The 14,976-nt window shown below is 29.4% G+C and overlaps 1 protein-coding gene across 2 annotated transcripts in view; it reads right to left on the bottom strand.

The window, feature by feature from the left end:
* Nucleotides 1–1,654: 1,654 nt before the first annotated feature.
* LOC129958573 (ETS homologous factor-like) overlaps nt 1,655–14,976 on the bottom strand; it is a 91,192-nt gene continuing 77,870 nt past the window's right edge. For both annotated transcript variants that reach the window (XM_056071141.1, XM_056071142.1), the window contains exons 6-9: nt 14,190–14,291; nt 11,480–11,560; nt 4,090–4,285; nt 1,655–2,398 (exon numbers count right to left, since the gene is read on the bottom strand). In XM_056071141.1, coding sequence (XP_055927116.1) covers nt 2,284–2,398; nt 4,090–4,285; nt 11,480–11,560; nt 14,190–14,291 — 494 coding nt within the window. In that variant the 3' untranslated portion in view covers nt 1,655–2,283. The remainder of the gene's footprint in view (nt 2,399–4,089; nt 4,286–11,479; nt 11,561–14,189; nt 14,292–14,976) is intronic.

Below are 14,976 nucleotides of genomic sequence, written 5' to 3'. Positions count from 1 at the left end.
CACTTTTGTTTGAAATTGAAATCAACCCCAAATCAGAAAAGAACTGTTAGAAAAGAACTTTCATGGCCGGATTAATAGTGACATTATTAAAGAAAAAGAAAGGTAGAGATAATTTTGTAGGAGAAGCAGCCTGCCTTGTTGTAAATTCGATATCGGCTTAGCATTGAAATGTATGTTGAATAGATTTTGAGGGACCGCAGGATCTCCAGACACGAAACAATCGCTTTTAATGATTGTGTGGAAAACCGCCATTTCACTACTTACAGGTCTCTTTCCCCATATTTAAAATACTTCGAGAATATCATTGATGAATATAGATTGACGTGGGAAAACGCAGACTGTGTTAGAACCTCTTATGATTGTAATTTTCAAGTGTTGGAAATGTCGTTTGGAAAGAGCTTTCTCAGTTATGGTGACAATAATTATAAAAGATCTTTCTATCTTTCAGTGACGACTCGCACTTTCCAATTCATATTATAAGAAAATAGTCCGAAGATCCTTGAATATTATTTGAATTATTTTTCTAAATTTGGAATATGATTTTTCTATTCTGAAAGTTATTCCAAGGGGAGGCAATCTATTGTTTTGATACTAGCTTAGAATTGTTCAAAATGTTTATATGTAAAGCTATTTAGATTTCTGAGGTAGATATTATGTATTCATGGTTTAAAAATAATCAATTTAGACATAAAAATGATGTGAATTGTCCCTATCCTTTTAATTTAAAAAACATTTCATGTTAAAAAAATTAATTTTGAGTTTACAGGAAAAATACTAATAGAATTGAATTCAAGCCTTTTTATGTGAAAGCTATATTAACAAGAACATGAGAAACACGATTATACATAATTTGAAAATCACTATTCTGGATTCTAAAATGATTATATATATCGCTATTTGAATGTCATTTATTTAATGAATTGTGAATATACAGTTTTTATATTCACATTTTAATACTGAAATTTGTGAATATAAAAACTGTTTTACGGGAAAGGTTATTAACTGATTTTGAAAAACGAATATTAAGTTTCCTGATTCTGAATTTCAAATACGCAGGTAAATTAAATTTATCTTTTAAAATGTCTATATTTTAGAGTAATTATAGTATTATTGTAGAGTGGAGTATTTATTATTTATGAAAAAATATAAAAAGAAGATTTCGCCTTCCAAGATCAAACGTCTCACAAGTGAATTTTCACTTCTTATATTCTGTTAAAGTAAGCAGAAATATAGATTTGAGAATTATATATCACAATGAAACGTAAACAGTAAAAACTTTTTATTGAAAATCTTCAAACCTAAATATATTTGTGGAAGAAAGTAACAGTTCTTTGAACATTTAACAATTGTACAATTATTCAGAGTCTGATATTTACATTCTTATAATTTGATTACATATTCTTTAATATCATACATATTCGGTTCGCTATCATCATTATTGTAAAAAAAAAGAAGTTTTTGTTATAAATTTCATTATTTTTGTGCAACTTTAGTTTAATGATTTGATGATTTTAAATGAGAGATTTTGATAACTCAGTAACTGTAAAGTAATTATTGAAGGAACTGAATCTTTTATAATTTATGAATAAAAAAGATTTTCTAATATATATATATATATATATATTGAATTAGTAATTAATATATATATCTGAAGATTTACGACGAGCTTTAGTTATATATACATATTTTCCTTTACCAAATTTAATTTAAACATCTTTTATATTTACAAACTAACTTTTAACTATAAACTTTTTATCTTAATTTTGTTGAACGTTAAGCCTTGTCTCTTTTATAAAATTATGGTACTAAACAGATTGTAATTGAAATATTTAAAAGATTAAAAAAAATTTCAATGCATTCTGTGTTGTGTTTTCAATTTACTCTTCTTTGTGGGACTTTTTTTATGTATCAATGAGAATTTTTTAATCCAACAGCACTTAGGTTTTTTTTTAATAGCTTTGTAATAAGAAGATATTGATTTGGGAATGAATGCGAATTCCTATATCCAGGTGTCTGAAGATTTTAACGCATTCATAAACAATTCTTTGCCTTATTCACATGATCACTCAACAACCATTTAATTAAAACAAGCATATTGAAAAGAGCTATATAAATTCTTATTAAAAAAAACTATCTATTTCAGTGGAAAAGATAAAACATAAATTCATTTCTGAAAATCAGTCAGTATAGAACGGTGATTCACGCCATACAAAAAGTATGAAAATTTGTTTGTAAAATTGATGTACTTTTATGCTGCATAAAAAATTGCATCACTGGCACTTTTCACATCACATGAGATGGATGGATGATGGGTCTCCAACCTGTGGCGTTTGGACCGAACTTGTAAACCAGACGTCTCCCAAAGACAGGCAAAAGTACCTGACTTTTGTAGTAATATCTGAGGAAAAAAAACTATTTGTTAATAAAAGTGGACTTTTTCGTTATTTGTTGTAATTAACATTGTTATTTAATTACGTGACACTAATGGATTAAAATAAAGAACTATTTTAATTGCTATGTATGCAGATTAAATCATGCAGAAGATATGATACAAGATTCAATCAGCTATATTTTGCAGGCTCCTATTCTACAAAATGGATAAATAAATTGCTCTGTATGCTGATTCCATTATGAAATAGATATAAGATAAGATTCAAATTGTTATGTTTTGTATGCATCTAGTTTACAAGGCAAATAAGTGAAAATGCATGCGAAATTTCATGCACTCATGCAACTTCCGTGCAATATTAAAAAATGATAACAATGAATCTGGAATTTTTACCTGTAGGCTTTTGCAAATATTTATCTACAAAAGAACAAAAGAAGTACTTATTAATCAATCCAACTTTCTAAAATAAGTCGAATGTTTGATAACCTTAAGTAAGTACATATACTTTTATTTCTAGATAGAAACAAATTTTATACTTGTAAGATTTTAAGAGGATTTTTTCGCATAAGATATTTTTTTAAACATTAGTAGTTCACATACTCTGATCTTTATTCATTCATATAAATAAATGTGATAAATTACGGTTCATTCGATTTTAATTCATAATTTTGCATTTAAAGTTCTTTAAAATTCTTTTAAAATGCGACATGACGTTTTGAAATTTAATTAAGTACGTTCTAAACAAACTCTTCCGAATATTTAAGCTATTAGTGTAATAAGCTTCACACACAAAAAAAAATATTATTTGCGGATATTTATTTTAAAAAAATGGCGAAATTTTTCTTTAGATAAATTTTTATTGATAAAACCATGATACAGTATGGGAAAAAGCTTTTCTTTACTTAGATTTCAATACACAAAAGTAAAAAAAGGAAATTCTTAATTTTTATGAGAAAGGGTAATTATTATCTAGATCCCTTCTATCACATTAGAACAAAATAACAAGCTCTGAATTATTACTTCAAGTAAATTTTTTCAACTTTTCAAAAGATATATATATATATATATATATATATATATATATATATATATATATATATATATATATATATATATATATATATTGTAGCGAATAAAATTTAAGAAAATTTACAATATAATTCTGTTCATTTGTAAAGGTAAAAGAAGAAACTCTTACAATATCTCATTCAGATCAAGATTAAATATAAGAGGAAAAAAAACCCGAGAAATATACGTGCAGCTTCTAGAAACATCCGATATTAATCTCTAAATGATGCTGTCAATTAATGCTACTGTTTTTTTATTTTTATTCATCTGTCCTTATTTTCGAGCAATTAAACCTCAGTCCTTGTGTGGTTAATCATTTTTGAAATATGAAGTTATTTGATTTATTTCTTAGAAGTTTACAGTCTTAGAAGTTTTATTTCTTAGATAGAAGCATACATAAATGCATATATATATATATATATATATATATATATATATATATATATATATATATATATATATATATATATATATATCTTCGAGATGTAAATGTTTCTTATTATATTTTTTTCATGTCTAAAACAGCTAATATGAAATTATTTCCACTCTTTCCATTTAATAAAAATTGTATTAATGAATAGTGAATTTTACACGAAACAGTTTCTTTATTTTAAAGTGAAAAAAAAAATTACCTCATAGCTCTGCTTAGTTTTTCATAAGTCATTCTCGGATTTTGCTTTCGATCTCCCCAAAGACGAGCCACTTTGTCAGATTGCACAAATTTGAAAATGCCGTCCTCTCTTCTCTCCCAACGAATCATACTCGGATTGGTGGCCGGATTCAGCAGGAGGTCGCGAATGAATTCCCACAGCTTACCCGTGCCCTTACCTGCAAGGAGAGTAAAAAAATCTCATTCAGCGCTTTTTATGCAATCACTATCATCTTTTTTATTTTGAAAGAGAACTTGTTGAAATTTTACAATTCCATAATTGTTCATAAAATATTAAATTTAAAAAAAAATATTTCTTTAGATTGTGAAGCTTATTTTATTCCTTAAAGATGAACGTCTTCCAAGGCACTAAAAAAATATTAAACTAAACGTCTATATTCCATACAAATCATGTAATTAATTTTTTTTAAAATCTGAATAACAGATATTTTTCCTTATCAAATAACATAAATGGTCTTAGTTTTAAGGTATTTTGTCATGTTTCATTTAATTCATGCACCATTTGAATAAATCTATTTTATAATCTCAAATCCTCATATTACCTTTTGGACTATATAATTTTGAAGCTGACAGAGGTTAAAATAGAGCCACAAAAGCTTTCTATGAGGTTACTAAATTTCCCTTGGAATTACGGTGACAATACAAGTGCAAACTATTAAAATTGCTTTCCCGTTTTATTCTTTAAAATACATCGATTTACAGTAGCCATATGGGAAAAAGTGATTGAAACTGAAGTGATTAAAAAAGTTAAGCAAAAGATAATTTATCATCACTCATATCTGGTAATAAAGTTACAATGTCTTATACATAATTAGGAATTTTAAAATTAAAAATGTATATCTGGTAAAAATTAATTAACATAAATTTGATTACACTTATTTATTACCCAATTCAAGGAAGTGAAAATTTCTCAGATATTTAATGAATTTCTGTAGAAGGTGAAAATTGACTTCGAAGGTTTACATTCAAATGATGAATCCAACAAGTTAAAGCACAAGTTATTTTTTACAAAATGAATAAACTTTAACAGTATTACATGAATTCATTAGCATTTTGCTCAGATAAATTGATTTTACGATAACTTAATTTCTTGAAATAGATCAATCAAACAACTTATTATGTTTTGTAATAAATTTTCTGGTTAAAGTTATTTTGATAACATAAGAAGTGAGTATAGTATTTTGAAGCAATACATTGATCACCGAACAGTGCAGCTAAAAAGTTAACATAATTCCTTAACATTTCTATAGTTTCAGAAGTTCTAGAACTTTATTATCCCCCTTGGGAAAAAGAATTCATCAAAATTTTTAAAAAAAGTTTCTATTAATCTAAAATCCTTTTATGTAATCAGTATATATTATACAGAGGCGTATGTACATAAAATGATGCCCAAGGCAAATATGAAAAACAATATTCTTTCCATTTTAATAAATTAAAATCCTCATATCGCCTTTCGTTTTTTTCTGAAATTGGGAGTGTTAAGATTGAAATTGCAACTAAGCCATATAATAAATAAAACATTTTTGAACTTTTAAGATTTTACAGACTAAACTCGATTTCCTAATGTTAAACAGCTTTAATTTAACTTATGCCGGCGTCCTGGCATAGGGGTAGCGCGTCTTCCCCGTGACCTGGGCGTCCTGGGTTCGAGTCCCGGTTCGGTCATGTTTGTTCTTCAGCTGTTCTATGTGTGAATGTGCCCCCCTGTAAAAAGGGGTTGTGCAAGCGAATGTGATGCGTGAGTAGCTAAGACGTACTCTTGACCCTAGTTGGCGCTACTAAAACAAGAAACGCTCCCTTGGCTTAAAATCGCTGACTTCGTCAGCGATCTTGTCAATGGCAAGTGCCATTATAAACAACAACAATTTAACTTATGAACTTATTTAATTTTTAATGCTCTGAAAATACTGACCTCTGAAAAAAAATAGGGTCGAAAATGTAAAAAAGGAATAATGCACAAAAAATGCATTACTATTTGAACTAAGTTTTGATGCATGAACAAAATGAAAATGTTCTGCATGTTTTGCAGCTAATGAAGCTAATGATGATTTAGGTCCTTATTTTTAACTGTTAAAAATTAGGCAGATTGATTTTTTAAAAATGTGAGAATTAATGAAGATTATTTATAGTTTTTTCAAGCATGATTTAAATTTAAATGACTATAATCCCACATTATTTATCTCATTATAAAGAACATATTTAAGCTACATACAGAATTAGAAATTAATTGCTGTAGATGCTTTTATCCTGAAACTAAGTAAAGTAACCATCTTACAAAATGCTACATTATATACTTCTAGAAAATAAAATAAAGTTATAGCAATAATCTAAATAATTCATTTATATAAAAAATAAATTGCATACCAAATATTAATTTGAAATATAGGTGACCGTATACTCATAATAATATGTGTCGGAAGAAATTAGCTTTCATAAACTGTAAAATAAACTAAAAAAGCCAAATTTTTGGTGGAAAGAAATATATCTAATTTATAAAATGGTTTTTCTCCATTAAAGCCGAACATGCTTCAAATGGTTATTAAAATTATTGCATTTATTGTATTATTAAAAATTACTTTTCAATCTAGTTATATTATGTAAATAAATAACAAAAATAATGGTTACAGATACTTAAGTTTTAAAATATGAAACATTGTTAACTTTTTTATGAAAGACATAATTAAAAGTTTCTACAGTTTTAAAAGTTGTAAAATCTTTTAAATAGTTCAGATAAACTTTTTAAATATCACATGACAAATCTAGTCTTGAAATAAAAATTAATTAATTCTTGAAATCGCTTCGTGTGAGTGGCAATATCTGAACAGAAGGCAAATAAATGATTTAAAAACTTGATAAAATAATAAAGTTAGAGTTAAATTTAAGCTATGAAAACTACTCCTGCATATATATTTGAAAATATTTTTATAAATTTGTTGACATTACAGGAAAATTGCACATCAAAATTTAAATCGGGGAAAAGACTATTTTTGGAATTTTAAAATGATGCGAAAATTATTTTTGAGCGATAATATTTTCAGAAGCTCTTCCCAATAAACACTGAATCTTCGCTTATTTTTTAATCAATTGAAATTCTATTTAAACTTTCAAAAAACTACTTCAAAGTTCATTTTTTGTTCACTTGCATTACTTCAAAATTCACTTTAAAAACAACTTAAGAGAAAGTGCTTAAAATACAACCATGAAAAAATTTTACGAATAATAATGAAATGATTATACAAATTACTTTTTTTATTCATTGGAATTCTAAATATGAATAACTTGAAACTGGCTTTCTTTACATTTCACCAAACAAACAAAAAATATTTTATTCCGTGTACTTTGGAAATAAGAATAATATTTTATTTTTAATTTATCACGAACTTCAAAAGAAGCTGGTATCCAATAACTTTTATATTGTAATATCTTGGCCAGGACCGACCAAATAAGAGAGTAGCGTAAGGAAAAAATTCTTTTATTTACAGCCTTATATATGTACAAAAAAAAAAAACACAACTTGTTCTGATCTAGGTTAATATTATTTACAAATATCAAATAACAGTTCAATCACGAAATAGCTCTTCGATCAAATCGGAGAATAAGTAAAAAAAAAAAAAAAAAATGCTTACAGGCTGTTAGCTCTAAACGGCTATTGCATGGCCACTTCTAGAAATTCACCGATCTTTAATCGGGTGAATCTTAACACAGTAACCCGAATCGCACGGAGCTTCTCAAAAAATCAGGAACAACTTCTCCAGACACCGACGTCTCTCCGAATTCCAATTCGAAGCCTTTCTCTCTTCTCCTCTCCTCTGGCGAAAAATACCGCATTTTATTTCCATCAGATATATGCCTTTGGTTTCTCAATGGTGAACTTGAGTTCCCTATCACCTAATAGCTAATCGGCAATGCTTCCTCAATTGTCTCAAGTCGATTGAGCGAGGTCCGTTAAGGAACCATCTTTGTAACCGACCCCTCTGGAACACATCTTAATTATAATCAATTCACATCTAACATCGGCTGAAGTGCACCTGGTTTTGAAACTTAATGACAACGGTTGTTGTTGATTGATAGTTTCATGATAACTTGCGGTGCAGTCTCTTCATAAGGGAAAAAAGTTTAGCATCTGGATGTTTTGACGTTGTTCTCCCTTGAAGACATGATGGATCGATTTGGACGGGGCACATATGTGTTTCTATTCCTGGATAGCAACAAATGACGAGATACACTGACTCTTCTAGTGAAAAGGATCCACATCTGGCGGTCCGCATGCACTTAACTAAGTGTGGGGAAACGGATGACGTTATATCTGGTCGGAATGCCAATTACCATGAGAGGTAAAAGGGGAAGCGTTACAATATGAAGGCTGTAACTTTTTGTCCCCATATATATCATGAGAACCTCTGAGATACTCTATGGAATTAATCAATTTATTATCTCCCTTTTCTACAAAGATCTGACGATATATATGTGTACCCCCATACCATCTTTTCAAAAGACTTTAGCTTCCCAGGGATGAGACTTAGATCATCAGATCTCTGTGAAAGATCTCTATTTCTTATTTTGCTTTAAGTAAATTAGTTTAAATATGCTACCAAGTTATAAAAAGAGCAATTTTCTGCATGCTCTCTCTCACCTGACTGTAAACATTTTAATTTTTATGAATAAAAAATTATTATTAAATATTATTAAAAAAATCGATTTTTTCCACCCTACTAAACGTAACTGATTCCTCAACGTCGCACTTCCTAATAATACCGTCCAGAGCACATGCCCTGACTGCCCCATCATAGTTACGCCATTAAAATAATAATAACCAGTATGGATATGAGCATGAAATAACAATGTGACTCAAAGCCTTACTAATCTCACTTAAATAATTAAATCAGCCGATATAGATTGGACTCGAATGTAAGATATTTCGATCTTTGTTCGTTCAGTTTAATAACTAACAAATGATCTGGCATCACTCACTGATCTTAGAATTTTCAATATTTTCTTTTGGAAATGAACAAAAGTTTCAGGAATTTGATCATGAATAATTCGAACATTTTTGTTAATCTGAAATGGGATTTGAAGGTTTTGTAAAATGTAAAAATAAAATATATATATACATTTCGTAAAAGAAGTTGGTAGTGTTTTTAGCAAATTCTGAAAAGTCAATTCACTACATATTGCATCAATAATTAACTTTTAAAAGATCGATCTTTTTTTTCTTAGGCTTAATAATATAAATATTTTGAAAAATACAACTTTATGACATTTATATAAAAATAATTTTGCATATATATAATTTCGTAAGACAATATTTGATAATAATTATAATTTGCAAGATAACAACATAATACTTGAAGTGCAACTCTTGTTCATATTTGCAAATGCGACACAGATATCTCACTATTGATATTGGAATTAATACTTTCTTCATCGTTGTCTTTATTTTGCTGGATTCAGATTATTATTTCTTAAATGCAGTGTTTTGTATTTTCCATTATTATTTCTCGTGTCAAAATTTTGCTATTTATCGGATCTAATGGAAATGAATGCCTAAGTGCTTAATAATTGTTTTAAATCCATTTTTTAATTATCTAATCTGATTACACCTTCTTGTTTTGGAATATATAGCAGCACTTAAGAGTCTTTAGAGCATCTGTGATGCTTATGGATTTCATGTAATTTTTGAATCGAGTTATAATGTTAATAATTTAACAACAGCTATATATATATATATGAGACTTAAAAAAATTAACTTAAAACACAATAATATTATGTCGTCATAGCGCCTTCTAAGACTGATGCCAGGAGCCCCCCCCCCCTCCCCCAGTCCGTTCGGCATTATATTTGCCATGCTTATTTAATTATTGAATTTATAACCTAATGCTAAGTTCTATAACTGAATTGTAGGAAGCAAACAGTTTTAAAATCAAACAGATACTACACTTGGTTCAAATGTCACAAAAATTAAGATTTGATAGCATATGTTTCAGTCTGGATGTCTCTCAATTCGTCTTACAGCATCATATTGTTTCGGAAATCTTGTATACAGTGAAGAAATGCAACAAGCTTGATACTGGAAAATGACGAATTAATTCAAGAGAAACATAGGTAGTAAAGCACAGCTGAAGCGTTCATAAAACAGTAGAGGCAGAAATCAATAGCAGGTTTGCAAATAGCAAATCACTAATTAAATAACAGCACTGCACTGTGAAATAGCTCTCAGCGTGAAACTGAAGCATTTGGTCTGTGATCAACATTTCAGAGAAAATTCGTGCTCGTATATAGGTCTCCTCTTTTATTGCTTCCATGACAGAGTGGAATTTCACTGAAGGATCCCAGATCGCAATTTCTAATCGAGATATCACCAAAATTCTGGTATTTTCCCGAGCCTTCCTTGTTGTCGCTAAATGTTCTCCAAGATTGGGTATAATTGATATGGCATGCACTAAGAATATCTTTAAATCTTTCTTCCTTACTAGGCTAATTGGCATCGAATAAATTTTACCTATTTGTAGCAATATTATACAAATTCTACTTTGCAAATTAAGTCATACCAGAAATTCGTAAGCATACTTTTAATATGCTTCCAGATTTTTCATATAATATGTTTCTACATTTAGAATAATTACTATTGAATGAATTTTCTCTTGGCATGAAATATAAAAATCATCATGTATTTAAAATTCTTGATACCATATATTAATGAAATATTGCTATATATTTAAGCTTTTATTCGTTCATATTAAACGGATATTACAGATAAAGAAATCCAATGATTCGTTAATGAGAAATGATCAAAAATCACAACACAATCGAAACAAATTTTGACTTGAATATCACTTTTTCAAAGAAATGATATTTACATAAACATTTGCTTCATTACTGCAGAGACTTCTGATAATAAATTCTTGTTGAAATTGTCTTTCAGTTTGTAATAAAAATAACCATCTACTATTAAAAAATGATTCCTTTTGCAAAAGAGAGTTGATTATTATTATTCTCGATCAGACGTTGCTTTCAAGTACATGAAATCAAAAATAAATGTTAAAAATTGAATCGCAATTTTCCCTTCATTTCTGAAATATTTCAATTCACACTGCTAGATAATTTATGTGATTCAAACGGATATACCCAGAACATTAGAGGGATTTTTGCTTTTGAGAAATTTTAGCTATGAAATGTAATTTTTGATGAAATTTGGATGCAAGAAGAGATTTGAATATTTATTTTATTTATTTCTATTTAACAGATCTGTAAAAATTTATTCTGTTGGAATAAAAGAAAAAGAAAGGTGAAGATGAGTGTGAAATGATAATTAATCAAATAGGAAAGGACATCAGTGATGGCCCCTTTATTACCTTGCTTTCCACGGAGTTTCCCATCCTTTTTGGGAGGTCGACCTCGTCGTCCAACTTTCTTGATGCATAAGGATGAAGCTTCTGCATGATGAAAAGTAAAACGCATACATATCATTCTCAATACTCGCAAAATCTATACTAATAATATAGATGAATGTGTGTGTGTTGGTGCTCTACAGCCCAAGCCCTTTGACCATACAACTACCGAATTTTGGGCAAATGTATACCTTGGTGGGTGGAAATGTGAACCTAGGAACGATTTTTTTTGGAAATTTTAATTACGATTTTAAATAATTAAAAATGAATCTGAAATTTGGCGCTTTTTTGTGATTACTTGAAAATATTACTGCCGAAAAAGGAATTTTACATCATTTTAAAATTTTAAAAATTGATTTTTTATGGATAAAAATTTAATGTTTGTGACAATTTTTGCTGAATTTTGGAACTTTTTAAAAATATCTTTTGCCTAATTTCTAACAAAGGATTGCATCGTTGCCCTGAAATTCAAATCATTTTAATTGTTTCATTAATTATTTCAACGTGAATTTCTTCCATTGTTGTAAGCTAAGAAAGAGGAGTGTCATTTACAAGACAGATAAAAAAAATGAAGTTACAATATCGAGAAATTTAGAACAAAATGAACCCGATATTTACGTTTTTAATAACCCTATGATGTTATGGGACTGGTCTCCATTAGAACGTTTCTGTACCCAATAAATATAACCAAAATGGGACAATTAAAATAACACGACTTTAAAGTCTAATAATTTAGCGAAATCATGGACATGAAATTATATCTAAGCGATTTATTTAAAAACAAATATAATCATCATTCCTGACGAATCAACTGGTTGGCTGAAGCAATTAGTAAGAAAAAAAAAAATAACAATTTGAAAAAGAAAATAAATAATACATATTAAAGCATTAATAAAAACTACTATGTAAAAGTGGTGAAGGCAAAATTAAAACAGAAATCTGTGTAAACAAATAAATGCAACAAAAAATACTAAATTCGTAATTTTGTTTTTGTACTTTAACTGTTATAGAATTCGAAAACTGCGAATACATAATTTTAATTTTTAGCACGTGATGCTGCTGATTAAATGGCATAATTTACATTAAATGGCATACATCATCGTTAAGGTTTTGATTAGATCGTTAAGGTTTTCGTGTGGGGACGATTTGGAAGTTTCTACTTTAATTAAATAATTTATCAAATTATTCAAAAAATTAAATTATTTTATTTTAATTATTTATTTTTGTAAAAATGCAGTTACCAGAAAATTAAAGAAATCTATTAGAATTTGAAAAGATATAAACAAACTGAAAATTTTAATTGCGAAATTCAAGATAGGATTTATAAATATCCTATTTTAAATTTCTTTCAGAGAAATACTTCTAAATTCTATTCCTAATTCTTCATACCGGATTTACCGGAGTATATTGATCAATGACGCAGGTTCCTTAGATAAATAATACATGGTGGTCAAAAATGAAATACCCCTATTCTGAGCTCTCTATACAACGAACTACTCAGTGTAAAGGTTCCAAAATTGTTGACCATACTATTCAAGACAAGGGGAAATGGATTACACGAAAAAAAAATAGCTTCAGAAACACAGATAGATGGCGCTGTAGAACAGAAATTATTCTGAAAGGACACAAATAATCACAAAAAAAAATCACATGCGGTATGAAATTTTTCCTTTCTAATTTCTTTTGTAGATATGAAAAAAAAAAAAAAAAAAAAAAAGGAAGAAGACAGAAAAGTGAAAAAAAACTTAAACTGTCATTGTAACTACAATTTCGCACTGTAAGCACAAAAATTTGCATAAATCCTTGTTTTGCTGCTACAGTTCTGAGCATAAAACGGGATAAAGCTGAGAAAATGTCATTCTTATCAGCGATAGCTTCTTGCTTTGCTTGTAAAGTTGTTTTACGAAAACAAAGGAAATGCTACAGCTACACTTCGAGAGTTTCATCGACTTGAGAATTTAGGCATAGCACCAAAACGTGCTCGAAAATTTTGTTGTACCCCAATTGCAACAGCGCCAATGTCTTGATTCAATTACTTTTATGAAAGGTGGAGCGCCTCCACAAATTGGACTCGGTGTACAGTAAGTACATTTTGCTAATGATAGAGTAAGTAGAGTAATTCCAGCAAACTAATCATTTCATTCTACACATCTTAATCCCTGAGATTTTTGACTTTGGGGATACTTAAAAAATCTTTATTGCGGACGCCTGGTAACCTTGGCAGATTTGAAAGACAGTATCACTCTGTATGTGAGAAGGAACTCAATCGACCAATTACGATTCGCAGTTGAACAAGCTGTCTACAGAATGTAGATTTTATATCTTGGAAATCATATTGAACAGTTTTCCCTGCACCGATAAGGTCCTTGCGATTGAATGTTTGATATGTTCGAATAAAATGTGTTACAAATGTGTACTTTGTGTCCTTTCAGAATATTTTATATTGTACATCCCCATCTATCTATGTTTCTGGAACTAATTTTTTTTCTCCGAATAATCCTTTTCTCCATGTCTTGAATAGTATGTTCAACAATTTTGGAGCCTTTACACTGTTTTATAGAGAGCTCAGAATAGGGGTGTTTTAATTTTGACCACCTTGTACCTTCATGATTGAGCCTTTTTCGGAACAAATATTTGAATCAAACATTTCACCTTCGTTCAAATTAATACTCACGCTGCTTTTGGAAGGGCTTTGTGACGGGATTAAAAATCATTCCAAGCTCACTTCTGTCATTCACAGTACTCAAACTACTGCTAGCGCTCTCCCGATCAGAATCTAAGGAATAAAACAAAAAGTTTAAAATTAGAAAAAAAATTAAAGAATTTCCATGAAAAATTTTATCTATAAAATTTTGGTCTTTGCTTTTTTTATTTATAAACTACGGTCCCAGTTAGTTATTTAGCAGCATTAACGCCCCGTTTTTATGGCAACACTAGGTCTATTTTGGGCCAGGCCTCGTAATTTTGAGCCACGGTCAAAAGAAGAGGACGACACCTAAGTCGCCACCCCGCTCCCGAAACTTCCACATCACCGATAGATTTAGCGATATGGCCAAAACGGATTTAACGTGCTGTGGATTAACGGTTCTTCGGTGTATCGAACCTGAGCCCGCAGTTTTCGAAGTCGAGACTTTACCGCCAAGCCACCGCGGCCCTGTTAGCTGTTTAGGAAATTTCTGGATAGGACAGAGGTACGTTAAATAATGCAAATGGCTTATATAATTTCCTCCGTCACCCTAGTGACAGTTTTATCTATTAGACAAGTATAACCTGAAGGTTTTTGCGAAAAGAACTCATCTAATCTAATGATATGCGAAAAAAAAAATTGAATGAAGCCCCTAACTGGCTCTGAGAACCCAAAATAGATTGTATTACGAGCCCTTCATAAGTATTTCCGTTAGCCGTACCATCATTACTGTACGTCAAGGAAACCCAGACTCTACTTTCCTATAAGTTAACTC

The sequence above is a fragment of the Argiope bruennichi genome, chromosome X1 (assembly GCF_947563725.1).
Source record: "Argiope bruennichi chromosome X1, qqArgBrue1.1, whole genome shotgun sequence".
Classification (NCBI taxonomy): Eukaryota; Metazoa; Arthropoda; class Arachnida; order Araneae; family Araneidae; genus Argiope; species Argiope bruennichi.
This window is presented reverse-complemented; position numbering and strand designations above follow the sequence as displayed.